Genomic DNA, 24,412 nt, shown 5'->3' on the forward strand with positions numbered 1-24,412 from the left:
TATTGGTGGAGGAGCTGTTATGGGTGGAGGAGCTGTTATGGGTGGAGGAGCTGTTATGGGGGGAGGAGCTGTTTTGGGTGGAGGAGCTGTTTTGGGTGGAGGAGCTGTTATGGGTGGAGGAGCCGTTATGGGTGGAGGAGCTGTTATGGGTGGAGGAGCTGGTATGGTGGAGGAGCTGTTATGGGTGGAGGAGCTGTTTTGGGTGGAGGAGCTGTTATGGGTGGAGGAGCTGTTATGGGTAGAGGAGCTGTTTTGGGTGGAGGAGCTGTTATGGGTGGAGGAGCTGTTATGGGTGGAGGAGCTGTTATGGGTGGAGGAGCTGGTATGGGTGGAGGAGCTGTTTTGGGTGGAGGAGCTGTTATGGGTGGAGGAGCTGTTATGGGTGGAGGAGCTGTTATGGGTGGAGGAGCTGGTATGGTGGAGGAGCTGTTATGGGTGGAGGAGCTGTTTTGGGTGGAGGAGCTGTTATGGGTGGAGGAGCTGTTTTGGGTGGAGGAGCTGTTATGGGTGGAGGAGCTGTTATGGGTGGAGGAGCTGTTATGGGTGGAGGAGCTGTTTTGGGTGGAGGAGCTGTTATGGGTGGAGGAGCTGTTATGGGTGGAGGAGCTGGTATGGGTGGAGGAGCTGTTTTGGGTGGAGGAGCTGTTATGGGTGGAGGAGCTGTTATGGGTGGAGGAGCTGTTATGGGTGGAGATGTAAAGCTTCCTCAGGTTCATCTGATGTGTGCGTGCTCCAGTACGTTCCACGTGTTTGTGTTAGATGTTACAACATGGATGTTATATGTTACATTTAACATGTTACTACTCCTGAGGCTCCTCGTCCTCTTCCTCAGTGATGAAGAGGACGAGGCGGTGATGGTCTTGGCTGGACGTTTGGCCTGTGATGGATAATTAAAAGTAAATGGATCCTCTTAAGACGCTGATAGTTGTAGTATTTTTCAACTGTGGCGTTGAAATGCCAACCAGGTATCATCTGGAACCAAACACATTTGTATCTTGTGTGTGCATGATAATCATACACTAGCTATCCTATAACTTAGTTATGATATGTTTATCGATTATATAATGTTATACACTATCCTATAATGTAAGTTATCCTATAATGTTAGCGGTTCTATAATGTCACACACTATATCCTATAATGTCATACACTATATCCTATAATGTTATACACTATATCCTATAATGTTATACACTATATCCTATAATGTCATACACTATATCCTATAATGTTATACACTATATCCTATGTTATACACTATATCCTATAATGTTATACACTAGATATCCTATAATGTTATACACTAGCTATCCTATAATGTTATACACTATATCCTATTCTGTTATACACTAGCTATCCCATAATGTTATACACTATATCCTATTCTGTTATACACTATATCCTATAATGGTATACACTATATCCTATAATGTCATACACTATATCCTATAATGTTATACACTATATCCTATAATGTTATACACTATATACTATAATGTCGTACACTATATCCTATAATGTTATACACTATATCCTATAATGTCATACACTATATCCTATAATGGTATACACTATATCCTATAATGTTATACACTATATCCTGTAATGTCATACACTATATCCTATAATGTTATACACTATATCCTATAATGTTATACACTATATCCTATAATGTTATACACTAGATATCCTATAATGTTATACACTAGCTATCCTATAATGTTTTACACTATATCCTATTCTGTTATACACTAGCTATCCCATAATGTTATACACTATATCCTATTCTGTTATACACTATATCCTATAATGGTATACACTATATCCTATAATGTCATACACTATATCCTATAATGTTATACACTATATCCTATAATGTTATACACTAGATATCCTATAATGTTATACACTAGATATCCTATAATGTTATACACTAGATATCCTATAATGTTATACACTATATCCTATAATTTTATAAACTATATCCTATAATGTCATACACTATCCTATAATGTTATACACTATATCCTATAATGTTATACACTATATCCTAATGTTATACACTATATCCTATAATGTTATACACTAGATATCCTATAATGTTATACACTAGCTATCCTATAATGTTATACACTAGATATCCAATAATGTTGACTATCCTGTAATGTTGTAATGTTATCCTATGATGTTATGCACTAACTTATAATGTTAGCTATCCTTTAGCGTTTTGCACTAGATTTCCTAGGATGAAACCTGTTGCCAATCCTCCAGCGTTTAAAATATATACTATCGAATAATTCATTGATCCCTGTATTAACTGAACCCTTTGTCATCCCTGAAGCATTTACCAGTGGAAATGGGCTAAATTATAACATTATTGATGATTACATTATTTTATATAATAAATCATCATAACCATATGTTTTACCTCGCTCTCGCTTCTTACGAAAAATGTCATCTGAATTGTATGAATAAACTAATCTTAGCACTACAAAACGTAACCAATATTACAACCAACAATGACAATAGTTATCGTCAAAACAAAAGTTGGAGTAGAACGGCATGAAGCCAGTATGTATTCAAATATAGACAATATTCATGAATCCATAATGAACATCTTAAAGTTAGTTTAGGTACATGTCCTCTTTATTATTTTGGCTTTTCAGTGATATAATATATATATTATTATATATTATATTATTATTAAATTATCATTATGGTAGCAATATTTTGCATGCGTTTACCGGATATATGGCAAGCAATAACCCTAAATTCAATGTAACGAAAACTTTCAAATGTAATGTGTAATTAACTATAATTCTATGCAACGTTTTGACACGTGAATCAAATGTGGAATTAGCACGTTACATAAACAGGACGATATCATGCAACAGGATGATGTCACGTATGAACCACTATAAAAATATAGAGGGACCTCCTTCATAGTGAGTGTAAACAAAAGTAGGAAGTAGAGATGTGTGTGTGTGTGTATATGTGTATGTGTGTGTGTGTGTGGGGGGGGTATGATGCGTGATGCTGCCCCTTGAGGTCTGGGGGGGGGGGGGGGGGGGGGGGTATGATAAAGATCCGCCCTCAAGCTTAGTGTTATTTAGAAACACATTCAGAGTCCAATCGCCCCAAAAACCCTTGTTGTTCTTGTATTTGTTGTTATGTTTGTTTGGGGCTCTTGCTGGCTTCTATGCTTTAGACATCATTGCAATCTTAAGTAACACAGTAGTCAGCTATTCAACGCAAGGATATATCCACTGAACATGTTTCATTCATATAACAGTATCAATATTGGCATGGGTATATTACACTCAGGCCCACTTGGGGCTCAGTTACATCAGTATGACATCCTTGTATGTCAGTAACACAACAGATTATTAATTATATGCATTTCATACCACACACAATAAGCAATGCATACATTTTACTGATACATGAATATCCTACTTCAAAATGTGTCCAAAGTGTTGAAGCATTAAATAAAAAAGAGAAAAAACCTGAAGTGTCTCATTGGAAAAGGTGCATAGATATTTAAACTGTACTTCGGAGGGTTCAATCTCAGTGTAGAGATGCGGTCTTCTGTGACCGATTACAGATGCAGCTTTGATCAATCCAAATATCTCAGGTCCTAACACAATATCAGCCCAATGTACCAGCAGCTACCACTTAATGACATTAAACGCTTTGATAAATAGAAAGAGCTCAGGGCATAACACAAAAGTAGCCCAATGTTCCAGCAGTTACCATATAATGACATTCATAGAAAATAATGTGCAATTATTTTGATGAAAAAAAAAGAAAAAAGCCAATTACAGATTACAGTTTTTACTTTTTTACATGATGGAGAAACATGCTTTTAAATCTAAGCATGACAGATATATGATGGGTTATGAATCTTGGAATAACCATGTTGATCCTAAACCTAAGCATAATCATGGAAGAGTGTTCATGCAAGTGTATATTTCCTGTCCTCTGGATTTTACCAATATTTGGAAAACTTAAATCATTAAAACTGGATGTATATCAACAAGACTTAAACCTTTACTGTATGAAGCAAGATCTTCCTCAAAGGAAGCATTTATCACATTTAATAAAAAAACCAAAACAAACCAAATGATGCGGACAATGTTAAATGAAATATTTGTTCAACTCAGTAATCCAACCGATATTAAAACTATTCCAGACACTGAATTGCAGCACAATATTTGTATATGGAATAACATTTTAAAAAATGCCCCAATATGGGCACGGCCTGCAGTTATAATCAGGAGCTGAACTGCTCTTAACTCAGAACTGATTCTGGACCGTGAGTTGGGTTACAAGATGCCGTTTGGCGTCCAGATCTTTCCTTGATAAGGAAATCCAGTGGATCACTCATCACCTACGGAGGATGTAAACAATAGGTCATCACACAAATGATTTACTTTCCCTGCGCCTCCACATCCTTCCCCAAAACCTCCTTTTCACTTTTGTCTTTTTCATATTTGTCTTTGTCCAGCTCCACGGTCGAGCTGTTATGTGAGATCGGTGAGATAGCCGAGGGCTTTGTGTCATTTTTATCCATCACGCAATCGTCATTGCATTTGTAATCTGTAATAATCCTCTCCTTGTCCATGACGGCGGTTTCCTCATGGTCCCCGCGGTCGAGGGGGTAGGGGGGAGTGTTGAGGGGAGTCTGGCTCTCCAAGTGCTGCCGGTATGCTCTCTGAATCACCACGGCTGACATCTCTTCCTGTTTGCGACGAAGGGTGGACGTGATTGGTTCGTAGGACATCTTGGAGGGGTTGGAGGCCATGAAGCGTTCCTCCATCTGCCCTCTCAACATGTCCATCTCCCCGCCCTCGCCCAGCACGCGCTTGGTGAAGGCGAACAGGATGTCCAGGCAGTGGATGCGCTCGCTGCTGACCATGGGCATGTCCATGGAGATCAGCTGGATCTTGTTGGGCTTGGCGATGCGCAGCGGGGGGTCCAGGGAGTCGGCGAAGTCCGACAGCTTGTTGTACTCCATGAACTGGGTGGCCTGCGGGTCGAAGCGCTCCCACACCTCGTAGAACACCTCGAAGTCGTCCTCGCTCAGCGGCTCGGTGCTCTCCTCCGTTGCCACGCCGAAGTTCTCCAGGATGACGGCGATGTACATGTTGACCACGATGAGGAAGCAGATGATGATGTAGCTGACGAAGAAGGTGATGGCCACGAAGGTGTTCCCACAGTCGCCCGTCTGGGCGCTGCCCGGGTGCTCTTTCTGCCGGTCGCAGTCGGGCACCTTGTTGAGCAGTGGTGCCAGGAGCCCGTCCCAGCCCGCCGACGTGGTGATCTGGAACAGGCAGATCATGCTGTTGCCGAACGTCTCGAAGTTGAACATGTCGTCGATGCCCTTCTCCTTCTTGACGTAGGCGAAGTTGGACATGCCGAAAATGGCGTAGATGAACATGACGAGGAAGAGGAGGAGGCCGATGTTGAACAGAGCTGGAAGTGACATCATCAGAGCGAACAGCAGCGTGCGGATCCCCTTGGCGCCTTTGATGAGGCGGAGGATGCGGCCAATCCGAGCCAATCGAATGACTCGGAACAAAGTCGGTGAAACAAAATAGTCCTCGATAATTTTTGACAGGAACATGCCTATTGGAAAATAAAGACAATTACACGTTAGAAATAAGACGTATGATATAAAATGAAACACAAATTGATTAGAGCACCACTTACCAACGATGGACAGGGCGACCACGATGAAGTCGAAGACGTTCCAGCCCACGGTGAAGTAGTGGTGGCGAAGCGCCAGCATCTTCAGCACGCACTCGGCCGCGAAGATGATGATGAAGAACACATTGATCCAGTGGAGGACGGCGATCTTCTGTTGGCTTTGATCTTCTGTCTCCACCATCATGGTGATCATGTTCAGGCAGATCAGCACCATGATCAGAATGTCAAAGGCTTGCTTGGTCGTCAAGTCAAAGACTAATCCTTGGAGCTTGTTCTGAAAGACAAGCATAAGAGATAAGAGACAGTTACACGACGGCCGTCTGCAGTATCAGTACGAGCCGCCTCCTTGTGTGTGAGGTACAAAACATCCAACGGCCGTCTGCAGTATCAGTACGAGCCGCCTCCGGGACCCAGGAGACTCTGCGTCTGCGTACCGTTGGCCTTGGGATGGGCTTCTGGGGCTTCTTGGAGCCCAGCTTCTTCATGGCGTTGTAGTATTTCTTCTGCTCCTCCGTCATGAAGATGTCCTGACCCCCAAAGTAAAAATTGAAAATAGAAAGAACATTTAATATCTCTCAAAAATATAGATGTGACAATGGTTTGAAATCAAATCTTAGATTTGATTTTAAATGACAGATACTTATCTTTTTCTTTTGCTGATTGAAATTGTCAATGATGACGCCGATGAAAAGGTTGAGTGTGAAGAACGCTCCGAATATGATGAAGATCACGAAGAAAAGATACATCTTCAGGTTGATCTCGTAAACGGGTTGCTCATCTGGCTATGAGTACCGAGCAGGAACAAATACCATTTAAGATTGCTTTACATTGTCCATTCTTATATTTATACAATTTATTTGTTATTTTTTAGACATTGACAACATATTTATTAAATTGATCTATGTCACGTTAAAGAGAAACATAGAAATAAGGTTGTTCTAAGTAAATGAAGGCCATTGAAGTGAAGGTATTTGAATGTAAGTGGAGAAGTGGAGGAAGGCTGAGGGTTTACCCCGCGGGAGTCCACCGCCGCATACATGATGTCCATCCAGCCTTTGAAGGTCGCCTGTAGGGCACAAGGCCACGCGGCCAACACAGCCACCATCAGCGGCCCGTCAAGTCACCCACAACCCGCATAGATATCTAGTTATAGATATCTAGATCTAGATGTATAGATATCTCCTCACCACTTGCAGCAGAGCCAGGTAGCCGGCTCCCACGTGGTCAAAGTTGATCTTGGCGTATGTCCAGACGGCGTTGGAGCTGTTGATGCACTGCAACTGGTTGTTCACCTCGTCGATGGGGAAGGGGAGGCCGCTGCTGGTGTTGGTGCAGAGGCCGAACCTCCCAGCGAACATGTTGACGCCCATGATGCTGAAGATCAGCCAGAAGATCAGACACACCAGCAGTACGTTGAAGATGGAGGGGATGGCCCCCAGCAGGGCGTTCACCACCACCTGCCACACGCACACACACACACCCAAGCAAACACATACACACACACACACACACACACACACACACACACACACACACACACACACACACACACACACACACACACACAAGCAAACACACACGTACGCACGCACCCGCGCACGCACACACACACACACGCATAAACACACAACATGCTGATGGTCTATACTGACGGTGTGTGTGTGTGCGTGTGTGAGTGTGTGTGCGCGTGTGAGTCTGTGATCCAGGTGTCTCACCCTCATGCCCTCGAAGCGCGACAGGGCCCTCAGGGGCCTAAGGGCCCTCAGCGTCCGCAGGGACTTGATGGCAGCGATGTCAGAGGCCCCCATGGCGTTGGCTGCCAGGCTGACCAGAGAGACCTGGAGGAACCAGAGGAACCAGAGGAACCGTGAGGAGCCGGGAGGAACTGTGAGGAACCAGAGGAACTGTGAGGAGCCGGGAGGAACTGTGAGGAACTGTGAGGAACCAGAGGAACCGTGAGGAGCCGGGAGGAACTGTGAGGAACCAGAGGAACCGTGAGGAGCCAGGAGGAACCGTGAGGAACCGTGAGGAACCGTGAGGAACCAGAGGAACCGTGAGGAGCCGGGAGGAACTGTGAGGAACCGTGAGGAACCGTGAGGAGCCGGGAGGAACCAGAGGAACCGTGAGGAACCGTGAGGAACCGGGAGGAACCCTGAGGAACCGTGAGGAACCGTGAGGAACCGTGAGGAACCAGAGGAACCGTGAGGAACCAGGAGGAACCAGGAGGAACCGTGAGGAACCCTGAGGAACCGTGAGGAGCCGGGAGGAACTGTGAGGAACCCTGAGGAACCAGAGGAACCATGAGGAACCGGGAGGAACCGTGAGGAACCAGGAGGAACATTGAGGAACCAGGAGGAACCAGGAGGAACATTGAGGAACCAGGAGGAACCATGAGAACCAGTATGCCCAGAATGCCTGCTGGCCCCCTCCCAGTATAAACCAACCCTAACCCTTTCACATTGTAAACCAACCCTAACCCTTTCACTTTGTAAACCAACCCTAACCCTTTCACTTTGTAAACCAACCCTAATCCTTTCACTTTGTAAACCAACCCTAATCCTTTCACTTTGTAAACCAACCCTAATCCTTTCACTTTGTAAACCAACCCTAACCCTGAAAACTATAAAAAAAGTTTTTATATAATTTGAATATAATAATAATAGGTATAATAAGGTCTCCAAAGAACACTGAATCATTAAAAGAGTGTATATTTTGAAGACAAGACAAGATAATGAGCTCTATTCACTATGTTCTTGGAAGCCTTCATTTATTGTTCTGTAAGACCATGGTGCTAACTTACGTCCACGATGAGGAAGTCCAGCCAGCACCAGGCGTTGGTGAAGTATTTAGCGAAGCCGTACGCCACCCACTTCAACAACATCTCCAAGATGAAGATGTAGGTGAAGATTTTATCTGCAAACTCCAGCACAACCTTGATTGTTTTTTTCTGCTCAATGTAGGCATCTTCAAAGGCCTGGACGCAGGATAAAATAGATTAAAACAAAATTATCAATGCAAAATCTCTTCACATAATATCTTAATATTTGGTAACAGAACTAATGTTTCCATCCAAAGGGATTCAAATGAACTGAGAGGCTGTGTCACTCACCTTTGTAACAACTTACAACTGGGATGTACCTCTAATCTAATGATGTACCTGTTGTAACTAAGGTTTTGATTGGCCGTAGTGATGTACCTGTTGTTATAAAGGTTTTGATTGGTCGTAGTGATGTACCTGTTGTTATAAAGGTTTTGATTGGTCCTAGTCATGTTCCTGTTGTTATAAAGGTTTTGATTGGCTGTAGCGATGTACCTGTTGTTATAAAGGTTTTGATTGGTCGTAGTGATGTACCTGTTGTTATAAAGGTTTTGATTGGTCCTAGTCATGTTCCTGTTGTTATAAAGGTTTTGATTGGCCGTAGTGATGTACCTGTTGTTATAAAGGTTTTGATTGGTCGTAGTGATGTACCTGTTGTTATAAAGGTTTTGATTGGTCCTAGTGATGTACCTGTTGTAATAAAGGTTTTGATTGGTCCTAGTGATGTACCTGTTGTAATAAAGGTTTTGATTGGTCCTAGTGATGTACCTGTTGTAATAAAGGGTTTGATTGGTCCTAGTGATGTACCCATTGTAATAAAGGTTTTGATTGGTCCTAGTGATGTACCTGTTGTAATAAAGGTTTTGATGCTCATCTTGTGTATAGTGGTACTACTGTGTCAGCCTCATTAATAAACCCTACGTATGGAGCAGGGAGAAGATCGCTCAATGGAAGTGGAACATGGTTTGACCTCCATGTCCGACAAGGACCTGCATGTGCCTATGAGTGTTGCTGATCCGAGCCTCAGTCAGGAGAGGACGTACCAGCGCCCCGCTGCTCAGCAGGATCATGAAGATGATGAAGCTCTCAAACCAGTTGTGCTCCACGATGCGGAAGCAGGTCTTCCTCAGCGTCCACCACATCCTCCAGAGCCCGGACTCCACTGCCACCTGGCAGCAAGGGAACCTCCTGATGCACCCTGGGAGGAAACACACGCTGTACTGGGAGAACACACGCTGTACTGGGAGAACACACGCTGTACTGGGAGGAAACACACGCTGAACTGGGAGAACACACGCTGTACTGGGAGAACACACGCTGTACTGGGAGAACACACGCTGTACTGGGAGAACACACGCTGTACTGGGAGGAGAACACACGCTGTACTGGGAGAACACACGCTGTACTGGGCGAACACACGCTGTACTGGGAGAACATACGCTGTACTGGGAGAACACACGCTGTACTGGGAGAACACACGCTGTACTGGGAGGAAACACGCTGTACTGGGAGAACACACGCTGTACTGGGAGGACACACGCTGTACTGGGAGGAGAACACACGCTGTACTGGGAGGAGAACACACGCTGTACTGGGAGGAGAACACACGCTGTACTGGGAGGAGAACACACGCTGTACTGGGAGAACACACGCTGTACTGGGAGGAGAACACACGCTGTACTGGGAGAACACACGCTGTACTGGGAGGAGAACACACGCTGTACTGGGAGAACACACGCTGTACTGGGAGAACACACGCTGTACTGGGAGGAGAACACACGCTGTACTGGGAGAACACACGCTGTACTGGGAGGAGAACACACGCTGTACTGGGAGAACACACGCTGTACTGGGAGGAGAACACACGCTGTACTGGGAGGAGAACACACGCTGTACTGGGAGGAGAACACACGCTGTACTGGGAGAACACACGCTGTACTGGGCGAACACACGCTGTACTGGGAGAACATACGCTGTACTGGGAGAACACACGCTGTACTGGGAGGAGAACACACGCTGTACTGGGAGAACACACGCTGTTCTGGGAGGAGAACACACGCTGTACTGGGAGAACACACGCTGTACTGGGAGGAGAACACACGCTGTACTGGGAGGAGAACACACGCTGTACTGGGAGAACACACGCTGTACTCGGAAAACCCGCTGAGGCCTGCCCCCCCCCAGCTGAGTTCTGCCCCCCCCCCCCCGTTGAGGCCTGCCCCCCCCCCCCCACACGGGGGAGGTAGCGTTCTACCGGCCTCATATCGTTGGCAGTAGTGCCGCCCCAGAGTGTCCTTTGGCGGTTCTCGGTGTACCGTACAGCCTGAGGCGTGGTGAGGAGCGCTCACCCTCCGTGAAGCAGGCCTCGGGCTCCTCCTCCTCAAACTCCAGCTCCAGGGAGCCGGCCCCGTCCCTCGGGCCCCCAAGGTCCACCGTGCTGCCCTCCGACGAGCTCTGCTCCTCCTCGTCTGAGGCCTGGAACAGAGGAACCATCGCTGTACTGTACTGGTGTTACCGACTGGTGTTACATACCTGGTAATAAACACCTGGTAACACACACCTGGTAATACAGAACTGGTATTACACACCTGGTAAACACACCTGGTAAAACACACCTGGTAAACACACCGGGTAAAAGACACCTGGTATTACACACCTGGTAATACACACCTGGTGTTACACACCTGGTAACACACACCTGGTAAAACACACCTGGTGTTACACACCTGGTATTACACACCTGGTAACACACACCTGGTAACACACACCTGGTAAAACACACCTGGTAAAACACACCTGGTAAACACACCTGGTAACACACACCTGGTAAAACACACCTGGTAAAACACACCTGGTAAACACACCTGGTAACACACACCTGGTAACACACACCTGGTAAAACACACCTGTTACACACCTGGTATTACATACATGGTATTACACACATAGCATTATCTTGTTTTTATCAATAAAGGAATACTTCCAAAATGAAACCTTGTATCATCAACAGACACAGAGCCATCAAACATTCCTTCATCTCCTCACGCCTGGACTATTACAGTCTCTTCACTTTCCTCACCCAAAGTCCATACATAGGCTTTTAATAGTGCAGAATTCTGTTGCCAGGCAAACTTAAAGGTGCGAACACATTACTCCAATTCTTGCACCCCTTCACTAGCTCCTAATTTGCTGGAGAATTTTAAAAGTATATTGCTAACTTGCCTACTATTACTGAGTATGTTACCTGGTATTAATTACCGGGTATTACATACCTGATATGACATACCTGGTATTACATCAGGTTACTGTGTGTACTTCTGTCTCTACCCAGTATTACATCCGGTTACTGTGTGTACTTCTGTCTCTACCTAGTGTTACATCCGGTTACTGTGTGTACTTCTGTCTCTACCTAGTATTAGTAGTTAGTAGTATAGTTACTATTATCTACGCTCTGGTCACTGAACCAACGATCCACTCTCACCAAAACCATTCCATATTGTTTTCAATGGTGAGAGACACCAACAAACTTACACTTGTGTATTTCTTACATAAGTCTTAATAAATTAACCTCTATGATTAATGTGATAATACTGACTAAGGTGTCACTTTTTTAAGAAACATGTGACATGAGTCTTACAGCAGACAGGGGGAAGGTGGGGGTGGGGTTGGGGTTGAAAACCCATATTAGCTGGGCTCATGATCTAGGCTAGGGAACTATAACGGTTGCCAGGTTACGAATCCTCGTCCGGAACCGTGAAGAAGAAAATCCAACGCAAACAAAGACATTGGCTTATAAAGATAATTTATATACTGTATATTTATATTCATACAGTATATCTTGCTCGATCTCTGGTTCTCTATCTTTATGCATTTATAAATGTGTACAATTAAATACAATTGAAATATAATTGAACATTTATTTACATTGCATATGACCCATTTGGCCAATCTTAATCTCATATAGAATTATATAGATATGATATCAATAACTACACTGTAAAGTGTAGTTATTGATATTATATGGATATGATATCAATAACTACACTATAAAGTGTAGGACCCTCCAGGACCCCCAAGGACCCTCCAGGACCCCCCAGGAGCCTCCAGGATCCTCCAGAACCCTCCAGGACCCCCCAGGACCCTCCAGGACCCCCCAGGACCCTCCAGGACCCTCCAGGACCCTCAGAACCCTCCAGAACCTTCCAGAACCCTCCAGGACCCCCCAGGACCCTCCAGGACCTTCCAGAAACATCCAGAACCCTCCAGGACCCTCCAGGACCCTCCAGAACCCTCCAGGACCCTCCAGGACCCCCCAGGACGCCCCAGGACCCTCCAGGACCCTCCAGAACTGTCCAGGAACCTCCAGGACCCTCAGGACCCTCCAGAACCCCCCAGAACCCTCCAGAACCCTCCAGGACCCCCCAGGACCCCCCCGGGACCCTCCAGGACCCTCCAGAAACATCCAGAACCCTCCAGGACCCCCCAGGACCCTCCAGGACCCTCCAGAACCCCCCAGAACCCTCCAGGACCCTCCGGAACTCTCCAGGACCCTCCAGGACCCTCAGGACCCTCCAGAACCCCCCCAGAACCCTCCAGGACCCCCCCAGAACCCTCCAGGACCCTCCAGGACCCCCCAGAACCCTCCAGGACCCTCCAGAACCCCCCAGAACCCTCCAGGACCCTCCAGGACCCTCCAGAACCCCCCAGGACCCTCCAGGACCCTCCAGGACCCCCCAGGACGCCCCAGGACCCTCCAGGACCCTCCAGAACTCTCGAGGACCCTCCAGGACCCTCAGGACCCTCCAGGACCCTCAGGACCCTCCAGAACCCCCCAGAACCCTCCAGGACCCTCCAGGACCCCCCAGGACCCTCCAGGACCCTCCAGGACCCTCCAGAACCCTTCAGAACCCTCCAGGACCCTCCAGGACCCTCCAGAACCCATCAGAACCATCCGTTCCAACATCTCTCCTGGTTGTTGTTCTCCTCCTGGGCGTGGCTCCCCTGGGAGCCACGCCATTGCACTCGCCATTGCACAGTACAGGCTAATGGCTTCTGGGCTTTCTGCGCTACGCTAAAGGCTTCTGGGCGCTTTGTTTTCACCGCCAAACAATATTTATAACAGGATTATGAATATGGGGTGGATCTATGTTAGTGGGGTAGATCTATGCTGGTGTGATATACAGTAATGGGTTCTTACTCTGTATCTTCTAAGTGTTATGTAATTCATGAATAATCAGCATTAAATGGAATATCGAAAATCTGAATCTCTTTGACTACATAGATGTTGTAGGAAAGTTTCAGCTAAATGAACGCGCACTTGACGTAGGCAAATACTATGAACTGTGTGTCACACAGAACCCACCAACACAAACACCCACAAACACACACCACAGCCACACACAAACACATACACGCACACACACACACACACGCACACGCACACACACCTCAGAAAGATGGATGCCGCAGCACTCAGACCTGAAGGATTAGTAATGTGATCTGAGCCGGAGGCCATTAACAGGACGCCGTCTGTGGGCTCTCCAGGGAAGGACTGCGATCACATGACCTTATTGGATCAAGGAGGCTAAGTGCTTCGGACGTTACGACTATTCTGAAGCAACCAGCACCAGATCCCCAAAACATGAATAAGGAAGGAAGGATGTGTGAAACTACACAGGTCCAAGTACTATTTACAACCATGATCAATAATAACTGTGGCAAAGTCCCAGCCAATAAAAAAGGATCAGTATTTTAATACTTGTTTGTATAGAACTCCTTACCGCTTTGTCGTCTTCCAACTCAAAGGAATCACTGCTAATGTCGTCCGTGTACAGGTGTTCGAAGTCGGACTCGGCCACAGCGATGGGTACCACCACGGTGAGGGCGGGGTTGTGGATGAAGGAGCCTTCGCTCATGCTGTTGACGATGTACTTGTCTCCGTTCTTATCCACCCCGGTGATGTCCCCGTTGCTGTTGGGGAAGTCCTTGATGTTGGGGAGCCCGTCCACTCCCATCATCTTCTTCTTCCGTTTCTTGTGGAGGGACATTCGGCAGAAGGTGCGGCGCAGGAAGGACTTGGTGCAAGCGACCCCGTTCTGGATCCGTCCGATGGCTACCTGCAGGTTGTTCATCTCGCTGTCCTCGTCGTTTCCCGCCAGATTGTCTGCACTGAAGGAGCTCAGCAGCAGAGCCAGGAAGAGGTTCAGGACCTGGCAGGAGGACAAGGACCAGGATCATCTCAGCCACTTGGACTGCACTCAATCATGATGAAGACATACCCTAAAGCCATGGCCACAGGCTACGCTGCATGCACAACGTACACCGTGACGCAGGCAGGTCAAACGTCAGACCGGAGAGACGAGAGGATGAAGAACGTACCACCAGGTTACCTATCACCATGACCATCATGAAGACCACCAGGCACATGCGCTGGCCCGCCACCTCCATGCAGTCCCACATGGTCTCGATCCACTCGCCGCAGAGCACGCGGAACACGATGAGGAACGAGTGGAAGAAGTCGTTCATGTGCCAGCGCGGCAGCTTACAGTCCTTGTTGATCTTGCACACGCAGTCCATGTAGTTCTTTCCAAAGAGCTGCATGCCAACCACTGCGAAGATGAAGACGATGATGGCTAACACCAGTGTGAGGTTGCCCAAGGCCCCCACGGAGTTGCCAATGATTTTGATCAGCATGTTGAGGGTAGGCCAGGACTTTGCCAGCTTGAATACCCTTAGCTGTGGAAAACAATTAGGCAGAATTATTGATAGTCATACCATGGATGTTTTTTATTGAATTTGAAACAATATAACTACTACTACTATATGATGAGATAAATATCTATCGTTGCTCTTACCAATCGGAATGACCTAAGAACAGACATTCCAGGAAGCTGGGCCAATCCGAGCTCCATCAAGCTCAAACTGACAATGACGCTGTCAAAAATATTCCAGCTCTGCTGGAAATAATAGTAGGGGTCCAAGGCTATGATCTTCACCACCATTTCAGCTGTGAATATCCCAGTAAACACCTTCAATCAAAGACAAATAATAAGTGTTCAATTCACTTGATTGTGGTGATGAGTAGTAATACGTGTTATGGTCTGGAGGAACCGGACTCACCTGGTTCCCTACAGAGAGCATATCTGAGAAGCCCTTGCTCATGGGGTGATGTTCGATGGCCATGAACAGTGTGTTCACTACGATACATATGGTGATCCCCAAGTCTACAAAGGGGTCCATGACCACCAGCCTGACTATTGTCTTCATCTTTATCCAAGCGGGACAACATTCCCAGATTAGGTAGGTTTGTGCAAACTGGTACCAGCGTGCCAACTGCCTTGACTCTTCTTCAGAAAGAAGACCAAGTCAATATCACTGGAGGGGTTAATTTCACTGCTTAATCAGGCTGGGTGCTTCAGGTGAGTTTAACACCTACCGTCCATGGTGTTGGTCAGAACACTAGCCACACTGAGGGCTCGCTGTCTGGCCTTTGGGCCTTCCATGTAGTCCACAGACTCTGGGTACGAATTCAGTCTTCCTGTCCTGTATTCTGTTTCCATTGTGTCACCCTAGATTTAGACAAAAATATTTATATTGTTACATCTGCAACAAGGATGAATGAAAGGCATCAGCTACACATGTGAGCTTTTGAACAGCAACAAAGCAAACTCAAATTAAACGTGGTCACCCATCGTATATTTTAACGATCTTTAAAATCCAAGGAAATCAATGGAAAAATAAATATAAATCACAGCACACGGACACAGCTGACTACAGGGAACCACGGGTCCTTACGTTGGCCTCGGTCCTGAACATATCTAGCCTCAACTCAGGCAGCAGGCGGCCCAGGGGGGTGGAGGGCAGAGAGCCCACCAGGGACACCCCCCCGCTGCGGTCTACTGAGCTGTGCTTCATCCCAGCACGGGGGAACAGACCGTGGGAGAAGAAGCTCCTCTGACTGCCAGCGCTGCCCTGCCTCTCGCCGGCCGGGGGGCTGAACAGGGAGCCCTTCCAACTACAGTTGTCGTCGAAAATGCTGTTCTCGTCGTCCGCAAACTCATTCTGGGAGACGAGGTCCGGGGCGGGGCTCCTGACACTGAAAAGGCTGGCCCTACTGCCCCGGGAGCCCGGGAAGGACTGGAAGAAAGAAACACCCTGAGTACGGCTGCATGGGGAGGACAGACGGACAAGAGGAGCCACGGCGGGTTGGTCTTCTGACAAGATGGCTGGTGATGATGATGATGATGATGATGACCAAGAGGGTTGTGATGACAGGGTGAGAGGAAGAGCATGGAGCTTTGTATGCAGAAAAAAAATTCACGGGGGAGTTGGTGATGGACAGCACATGTAATGATGATGAAGGTCATCATTATGATGAAAAATCATGTGAGGTCATGTGAGCTGATGAAAAAGGACCACAAAAGCTAAAGTAAAAAAAGAATACCGTGACGAAGATGAAGATGAAGATGATGATAATGACAATGCCATAAATACAATAATACAGACGATATGGAAAACCGTGAAATTCAACAAGGTCATAGAGTACATGCCATTGTTTTGATCAGTTTTAGGCCCTGTCCACACTAACCCAGGTAAATATAAAAATGCACATTCGCAATGAAAACGATCTCCGTCCACACTATCGTTTTCCTATCGTTTACCGAATGTTTTGTATCCACGTTCCACACTGAAATGATTTTGATAAACCGTTGTTGTTATGGTTACGCGTCTCCCGCCACGCCTCTCTGTTTTGATTACAGGCGAGCGATCAGCTGATATTTGCAGTTGATCAGCTGATAGTTGCAGTTGATCAGCTGGCTAATCATTTCACTCACAAGCAAATATATGTCTCAAACCAAAAGTACAAAGGGGAGTTGGTGTTTTTTTTAGAAACGCCGCCCCAAGTACGATTTCAACTGGCGTCTTTGCGTTTTTTTCCTGGCAACCGTACGCCATCGTATCTGAAAGCCTTCGTCTACCCTGAACACACTAGAACGCGAACCCAGTGTTTTGACATTCATCCACCTCAGCGATCATTTGGAAAAGCATAATTTTCAGTGTCGGAATTCGCCGTTTTAATGTGGACAGAGGGGCTAAATGGATAAATATTGATGCGTTTGTAGAAACCCGGGTTAGTGTGGACAGGGCCTTAGTTTCAGAATAGCAAACCAAACATTGTGTTGGACCATTTGGTGTCCCAGAGGCATGGATTAGGTCTGAGATAACGTCCTAGATGGCGTTCCCACCACCAAGTCCCTGAAGGTATTTCTCTATAACAGCCTTAATGACTAAAGCCCACAGCTGTCCGTTACCCTGCTGTGCTGAAGAATGAATACGTTACGAATGGTACCGAACCTGAGGGGCAGATGAGCAGTTCAAGTCGTAGATGTGAAGGTCGGGATCCTTGGATAGCTGGAAGCGGATCTTCTTCATACTGTCTTCTGACGCTGATCTGGGTAGCGTTTCTCTACCGTCGTCTTCCTTCCTCTTCTTGCGTCTGTTGCGTCTCTCCTTGGCACTTTTGGAGCTGAGTTTAGAGGCGTTGGAGGAGCTCTCCGTGACTCCCCCTCTGTCCCCTGCCTCACCCGTCTCCCCCGCACCTCCCCCCGCTGCTGTCTGGAGACCAGGAGCCACAAGCAGAGCATGAGGAGAAGAAAGAAGAGGTATTAGAAAGGTAGGACATGGTAAGGAGCCAAGAAGTACTAAGCAGAATAAAACAAGGAGGTTAAAGAAACAAAGAATGATCCAGAGCAATAACAACCAGGGAAGAACATCGAAGAAGAAGAAGAAGAAGAAGAAGAAGAAGAAGAAGAAGAAGAAGAAGAAGAAGAAGAAGAAGAAGAAGAAGAAGAAGAAGAAGAAGAAGAAGAAGAAAAAGAAGAAAAAGAAGAACACAGAGGTTAATCCTCAAAACACATTTCTAAAGCATGACTGTCTTCCACGGCCGCAGCATGGAACATGGAACATGGAACATGGAACATGGAACATGGCTGGAGGCGGAACACGGCTGAGAAGTGTGTGATAAGGTCACAGTGATACAGGATGGATCTTGGTGACGTGGGTTACCTGAGCATCTTCTTCCTTCTTTCTTATCTGTTCTAGCATAGCCTGGTACTTCTCCTCTTTCTCCAGAGCCTCTTGGATGGTGGCCTGGTTCTGCTCATCGTAGGCCATGGCTACCACAGCCAGGATCAGGTTGATGAGGTAGAAGGAGCCCAGGAATATGACCAGGACAAAAAAGATCATGTAGGGTTTCCCAGCTGTCCGGAGTGTCTAGGAAGCATGAGAAACTCTTTAAAGGAGGGATTTGAAGGGTTCGTAATAGTAACTGGTTAGCTTGTGTACTAAAACGGTATAGATTGTGTTTGTAAATCCCTCTGTATTGGTAACATGCCAATTTATTGGGTATCTGTGTATACAAAATACATATGCATATCAGTACGATTCATACATAAATTTAAAATATACGCCTGGGCTAGTTTGTCTATTACTGCCAGAGAAAGGTGGAAACAAGAGCAGGGCTTTAGAAAGTGGATCAATAGAATCCATACAATCAAGTTAGAGCTTTATGAACTGTTTGCTTTCAACACCAAGCTCCTCTGCATCTGAGGCTATAGAGTTTGGAGAAAGCATTCATCTTCTGTTTGCTTCGCCTAACCACAGCTCATCCCTTCGCCTGCACCTGCATTTTGTGTGGAGGCCTGTTTGAACACGTAGTATTGTGGAGAGTAGGTATACAGTCCTTTTCTCTTTCAGTCCGTCCCGTGCATAGGGAACTCTACCTTTACATATATCTACAGAAGCAGCAGGCGTAAAACCACCTGCCTGGCGTCAGGTGACCATTTCCATAGAGAGAGGTCAGAAGAAAATGCTTAACAGGCAATAGATGAGCAAAGGTCTCTTTTAGATTAACTTTGAAGTGATAAAGTTGAGTTCATCTATTTGAATCCTTATCCATGTTCCAGAAGCAGCTTGAACCCTTCTGTAGAATAGTAATAGTACTGTCCTGGCTTGAACCCTTCTGTAGAACAGTAATAGCACTGTCCTGGCTTGAACCCTTCTGTAGAACAGTAATAGCACTGTCCTGGCTCGTGGGTGTGGAGCCCACCTGCTGGTAGAGCAGCTCCCAGTAGTCCTGAGTCATTAGTCTGAACAGAGACAGGAAGGCCCAGGCGAAGGAGTCAAAGCTGGTGTAGCCATAGTTTGGGTTCCTGCCGAATCGGATGCACACAAAGCCTTCGGGGCAATGCCTAGAACAGGAAGAGACCTGGGAGTCATTCACACTCTCCCAAGCCATCAGGGTACAAACACCAAACCAACAGACTGCCAGTATTCATATATACTGCACATAGATATAAATATATATGTAGTGTGAGCTGTAACGTACCCGACCGACGAGCCGTTTCCACAGAGAAGAGGGTCCTTAGCGTCGGGGAGGAAGTAATAATGCGCTTTGGGGACATCAATGAAAGTCAGTTAAAATACTGTGGTATACTGGGTAACAAACTGTGTTTCACTGGGTATCATGGTCTGTTTCCCTAGGTATCATGGTGTGTTTCACTTGGTATCGTGCTGTGTTTCACTGGGTATCGTGCTGTGTTTCACTGGGTATCGTGCTGTGTTTCACTGGGTATCGTGCTGTGTTTCACTGGGTATCGTGCTGTGTTTCACTGGGTATTGTGCTGTGTTTCACTGGGTATTGTGCTGTGTTTCACTGGGTATTGTGCTGTGTTCCACTGGGTATCTTGCTGTGTTTCACTGGGTATCTTGCTGTGTTCCACTGGGTAACATTATGTGTTTCAGTGGGAACTGAAAATGTTGCAAAGCTGATTTGCGAACTGATTCCTCAAAGCTGAAATGTCTCAAAAGAGGTGCTCACATTCGTTCAGATGGTACTCGGTCCAGTTAAAGGTCTCGCTTTGGACGGTGGCGTTGTCCGGTATCAATATGCACTTCTGTTTCAAGTGTCCCATGAAGAGCTGTAACCCTATGAGGGCGAACACACTCAGGCAGAAGACCGTGAGGATCATGACGTCTGACAGCTTCTTCACCGACTGCAGCAGGGCGCCCACGATGGTCTTCAGCCCTGACCGATACAAGGGATCAGAGTTCAGAGGACAGCTGACAACAAACCACAGAGGAAGAGCATGCAGCAGCAGGCATGCATCTAGTGGGGGGGGGGTGACCCCAAACATGTCTTGTGCATTAACTCACAGGAACCACCACAACCACACCAGGACCAACACAAACACACGATGGGACCAACAAACCAAAAAACAGAAGGCAGGAGGAAGCGGACACAAGACGGCCACACAGTGTCTAAAGAACGCCCCCCGCTGGTTCTTGGGGGGGTTTAAACAAGGAAAGGATGTAATAAGCGAGGGGTATTAGGTGTCACACACGGTACAAACAGCAAGGCAACAAACAGTTACAGGAGCTATGGAGGCGGGGAGGGGGGGGGGGGGCGCATCACGTGGGGGGTAGGGCTAAGTACTAAGATGCTAGTGCTAAGAGGCTACACGTGCTAGTGCTAGGACGCTACACCTGCTTACCTGGGATAACTGAAATAGTTTTTAAAGTTCTCAGCACTCTGAATGTGCGAAGAGCTGACACACTGCCTAGGTTTACAAACTCAGTAACATACCTGCAGGGAAACTCATAATTAATAAGGGACCACAGCACTACACGAAATGAGTGTGATGCAGTAGTGCAATGAAAAATGAGATGAATACAAAATGTATAATTGGTTGTTTAAGAACCAACTGACAATTCTTAGAGTGGGGGAGCCAAGTGTGGAAACAGGAAGAGCCTCGGAGCCGAGCACTCACGCCATGGTGATCACGCTGAAGTCCAGCCAGTTCCAGGGGTCCCTGAGGAAGGTGAACTCCCCGACACAGAAGCCTCGAGCGAAGATCTTCACCAGGGATTCAAACGTATAGATGCCAGTAAATGTGTACCTGTTGAGGAGAGCACAATACACTAAGACCTCCTTCTCCTACTGGGATCATGACCACCACAATGACCTCCTCAGAACTTACTCCATGTACTTGGCCCAGTCAGAGGGCTTGTTCTGGGTCATGAAGCCACAGTTTGTGATGATGGTCAACATGATCAACCTGGTAAACAATGTGGAGTCGGTCGTCAAGGAAACCAAACCCTTATACACCATGAGACACATCACCAGCCTTGTCCATTCACTCCGATGTTGAAGTGGACAATGCACCTGATCGTAATACTTTGATGATTTATCATCATTATTATTATTATGATTTCCAGAAGATAAGACATGGATGGATTGGACTGTGTGGTTGGTGTGAAGCGTAGCTGTCAGGGGTCAGAGTTCAGGGTTCAGGGCAGCTCTCAGGCTCTCAGTATTTTAAGACATTGATAATAGAGGATGTGATGTCGTTGGTAAAGGATATGAGTGGACCAGGATCTTGATGGATATCCTCCGGAGCAGGTTGAAGGGGCTCAGCAGGTAGAGGGAGGACGTAGCATTGAAACGGAAGATCACCTTCCCTCGGTTCAACACTATGAAGGTCTGGGGGATGGGCGAGAGAGGGTAAACCAGGCAGACAACAAGAGAGAGAGAGATGAGTAGAGAACATAGGTCAGAGACCTATGATCCAATCAGGTCCAACCAAGCTATTTCTCAACCCTCATGCATTTTCTGTAGGAATTGTATTAATAGAAAAGGTGTCACACATAAGAGACTGTGCTCCTCCCAGGTCTCAGATATAAGAACATAAACCTCCAGACATTATACACATCCGGCCCCCCTCACCTTCAGACTATCACAACCCTTTATCTAATACGATGACTGAACAGAGGAGCGCCCAATGGGATCATCCTGAAACATGAGGTCTCAGTGACTGGGAACCCTCAGTCACTGAGACCCCTCAGCGCCTGGGACCCCTCAGGGGTCCCAGTGACTGAGGGGTCCCCGTCACTGAGGGGGACCCCTCAGTGCCTGGGAACCCTCAGTGCCTGGGAACCCTCAGTGACTGGGACCCCTCAGTCACTAGGACCCCTCAGTCACTGGGCTCCCTCTAGTGACTGGGACCCCTCAGTGCCTGGGACCCCTCAGTGCCTGGGACCCCTCAGTCACTGGGACCCCTCAGTCACTGGGACCCCTCAGTGACTGAGGGGTCCCCGTCACTGAGGGGGACCCCTCAGTGCCTGGGTACCCTCAGTGCCTGGTAACCCTCAGTGACTGGGACCCCTCAGTCACTGGGACCCCTCAGTCACTGGGACCCCTCTAGTGACTGGGACCCCTCAGTGCCTGGGACCCCTCAGTGCCTGGGACCCCTCAGTCACTGGGACCCCTCAGTCACTGGGACCCCTCTAGTGCCTGGGACCCCTCAGTGACTGGGACCCCTCAGTGCCTGGGACCCCTCAGGCCAGCATCATAGGAGCCTCAGAGACCTTCTTGTTGCGGTAGTAGGGGTCCATGTCCTCCAGGGGCGTGGACACCAAGCCTTTGGGGATGTCCCCGTAGATGATGGGCAGGCAGCTGTCCGCCTCCAGGTCACTGCTGGGTTTGGGCCCATCCTCCTCCACTCGCCGCCTCTTCTCGCCCTTCGGCTTCTTCTTGCTCACTTCGGCGATCCGCCGCTCGATGGCTTGAAGAGACTCGGAGCGGAACGCACGGAAACTGTCCGGTCCCGGTGGCACGAGCAGCTCCTCCATCTTTTCCTCACCAGGAGCGGGCCAGCGGCATGGTCCTCACTGCGGGAACAGAGAACATGTCCGGGTTTCAGGGCTCAAGGTCTGTCGGTTCAGGGTTATCTCCTTTAAGACCTCAGCCTTACCCCCCTCCCAGTCTCAGACTGACCGGCAGGAACTCCAGGACAGATGATATGTCTTTGATAAAGAAGTGCCGAGCTCCTCCGATCGGACAGAGTAATGCTACATTAAATATGCAGAACGTTTTCCACACAACTGTCCACACCACTCATAGCCAACACCTGATTGGAGTGATTTGAGTGCAGTGATGTAATAGAATACTTCCATATTGTTCCCTGTAAGGACAACAAATCAATCAGAAATGCTCAACAATGCATGCACTGTTGGACTTGTTTGATGACTGCAAGACTGACCGACTACAGTGTAGTACAGTACATTTCAACACAATACAATAGAATAGGATGCAATACAGTATAGTACAGTGTACAGTACAATGTACATGACAGCTCATTACAATATACAGTACAGTGTACAATACATGACAATACAGTACTTTGTACATTACAGTAAGTTATAGTGTAGTGTACATTGCAATACAGTAGATTACAATACAATACAGTACAGTACAGTACAGTGTACTGTACAGTTTAGCACTACAGTGGTTAGCACTACACTGGTTAGCATTACAGTGGTTAGCACTACACTGGTTAGCATTACAGTAGTTAGCACTACACTGGGTAGCATTACAGTGGTTAGCACTACACTGGTTAGCATTACAGTGGTTAGCATTACAGTGGTCAGCACTACACTGGTTAGCATTACAGTGGTTAGCATTACAGTGGTCAGCACTACACTGGTTAGCATTACAGTGGTTAGCACGACAGTGGTTAGCATCACAGTGGTTAGCACTACACTGGTAAGCATTACAGTGGTTAGCATTACAGTGGTCAGCACTACACTGGTTAGCATTACAGTGGTCAGCACTACACTGGTTAGCATTACAGTGGTTAGCATTACAGTGGTCATCACTACACTGGTTAGCATTACAGTGGTTAGCACGACAGTGGTTAGCATTACAGTGGTTAGCACGACAGTGGTTAACACTACACTGGTTAGTATTACAGTGGTTAGTACGACAGTGGTTAGCATTACAGTGGTTAACACTACACTGGTTGGTATTACAGTGGTTAGCACTACAGT

The 24,412-nt window shown here is 47.0% G+C and overlaps 1 protein-coding gene across 2 annotated transcripts; it reads right to left on the reverse strand.

Annotated features, from left to right (window-relative positions):
* Window positions 1-2,624: 2,624 nt before the first annotated feature.
* On the reverse strand, window positions 2,625-23,429 carry scn1laa (sodium channel, voltage-gated, type I-like, alpha). 2 transcript variants are annotated; one of them, XM_030343840.1, is made up of 27 exons: window positions 23,338-23,429; window positions 22,952-23,254; window positions 21,949-22,067; window positions 21,565-21,654; window positions 21,355-21,483; window positions 21,079-21,170; window positions 20,406-20,612; window positions 19,914-19,977; window positions 19,635-19,776; window positions 18,593-18,799; window positions 17,882-18,142; window positions 16,322-16,663; window positions 15,963-16,095; window positions 15,647-15,873; window positions 15,382-15,555; window positions 14,906-15,262; window positions 14,308-14,736; window positions 10,876-11,002; window positions 9,571-9,725; window positions 8,510-8,683; window positions 7,425-7,547; window positions 6,897-7,166; window positions 6,722-6,775; window positions 6,354-6,491; window positions 6,144-6,248; window positions 5,713-5,983; window positions 2,625-5,628 (listed from the first exon to the last, which is right to left on the reverse strand). In XM_030343840.1, the coding sequence occupies exons 2-27, from the start codon at window positions 23,213-23,215 to the stop codon at window positions 4,430-4,432; spliced, it is 5,853 nt and encodes a 1,950-aa protein (XP_030199700.1). In that variant the 5' UTR covers window positions 23,216-23,254; window positions 23,338-23,429; the 3' UTR covers window positions 2,625-4,429. The 2 variants fall into 2 exon arrangements, with proteins under 2 accessions (XP_030199700.1, XP_030199699.1); XM_030343839.1 differs by lacking the exons at window positions 16,322-16,663; window positions 18,593-18,799; window positions 19,635-19,776; ... (6 more) ...; window positions 22,952-23,254; window positions 23,338-23,429 and having other exon boundaries at window positions 17,882-18,121.
* Between the last annotated feature and the right edge of the window lie 983 nt (window positions 23,430-24,412).

This window comes from Gadus morhua, chromosome 20 (assembly GCF_902167405.1).
Source record: "Gadus morhua chromosome 20, gadMor3.0, whole genome shotgun sequence".
NCBI classification, from domain to species: domain Eukaryota; kingdom Metazoa; phylum Chordata; class Actinopteri; order Gadiformes; family Gadidae; genus Gadus; species Gadus morhua.

Bases quoted from the DNA above. Each gene is read 5' to 3' on its own strand.
- scn1laa (XM_030343840.1), bottom strand. From the start codon at position 23,215: ATGGAGGAGCTGCTCGTGCCACCGGGACCGGACAGTTTCCGTGCGTTC. The intron at 18,800-19,634 runs GTGGGCTCCACA...CATGCTTCCTAG, and splicing joins GGGAGCTGCTCTACCAGCAG to ACACTCCGGACAGCTGGGAA. The intron at 7,167-7,424 runs GTGAGACACCTG...TGCGTGTGGCAG, and splicing joins CGCGCTTCGAGGGCATGAGG to GTGGTGGTGAACGCCCTGCT.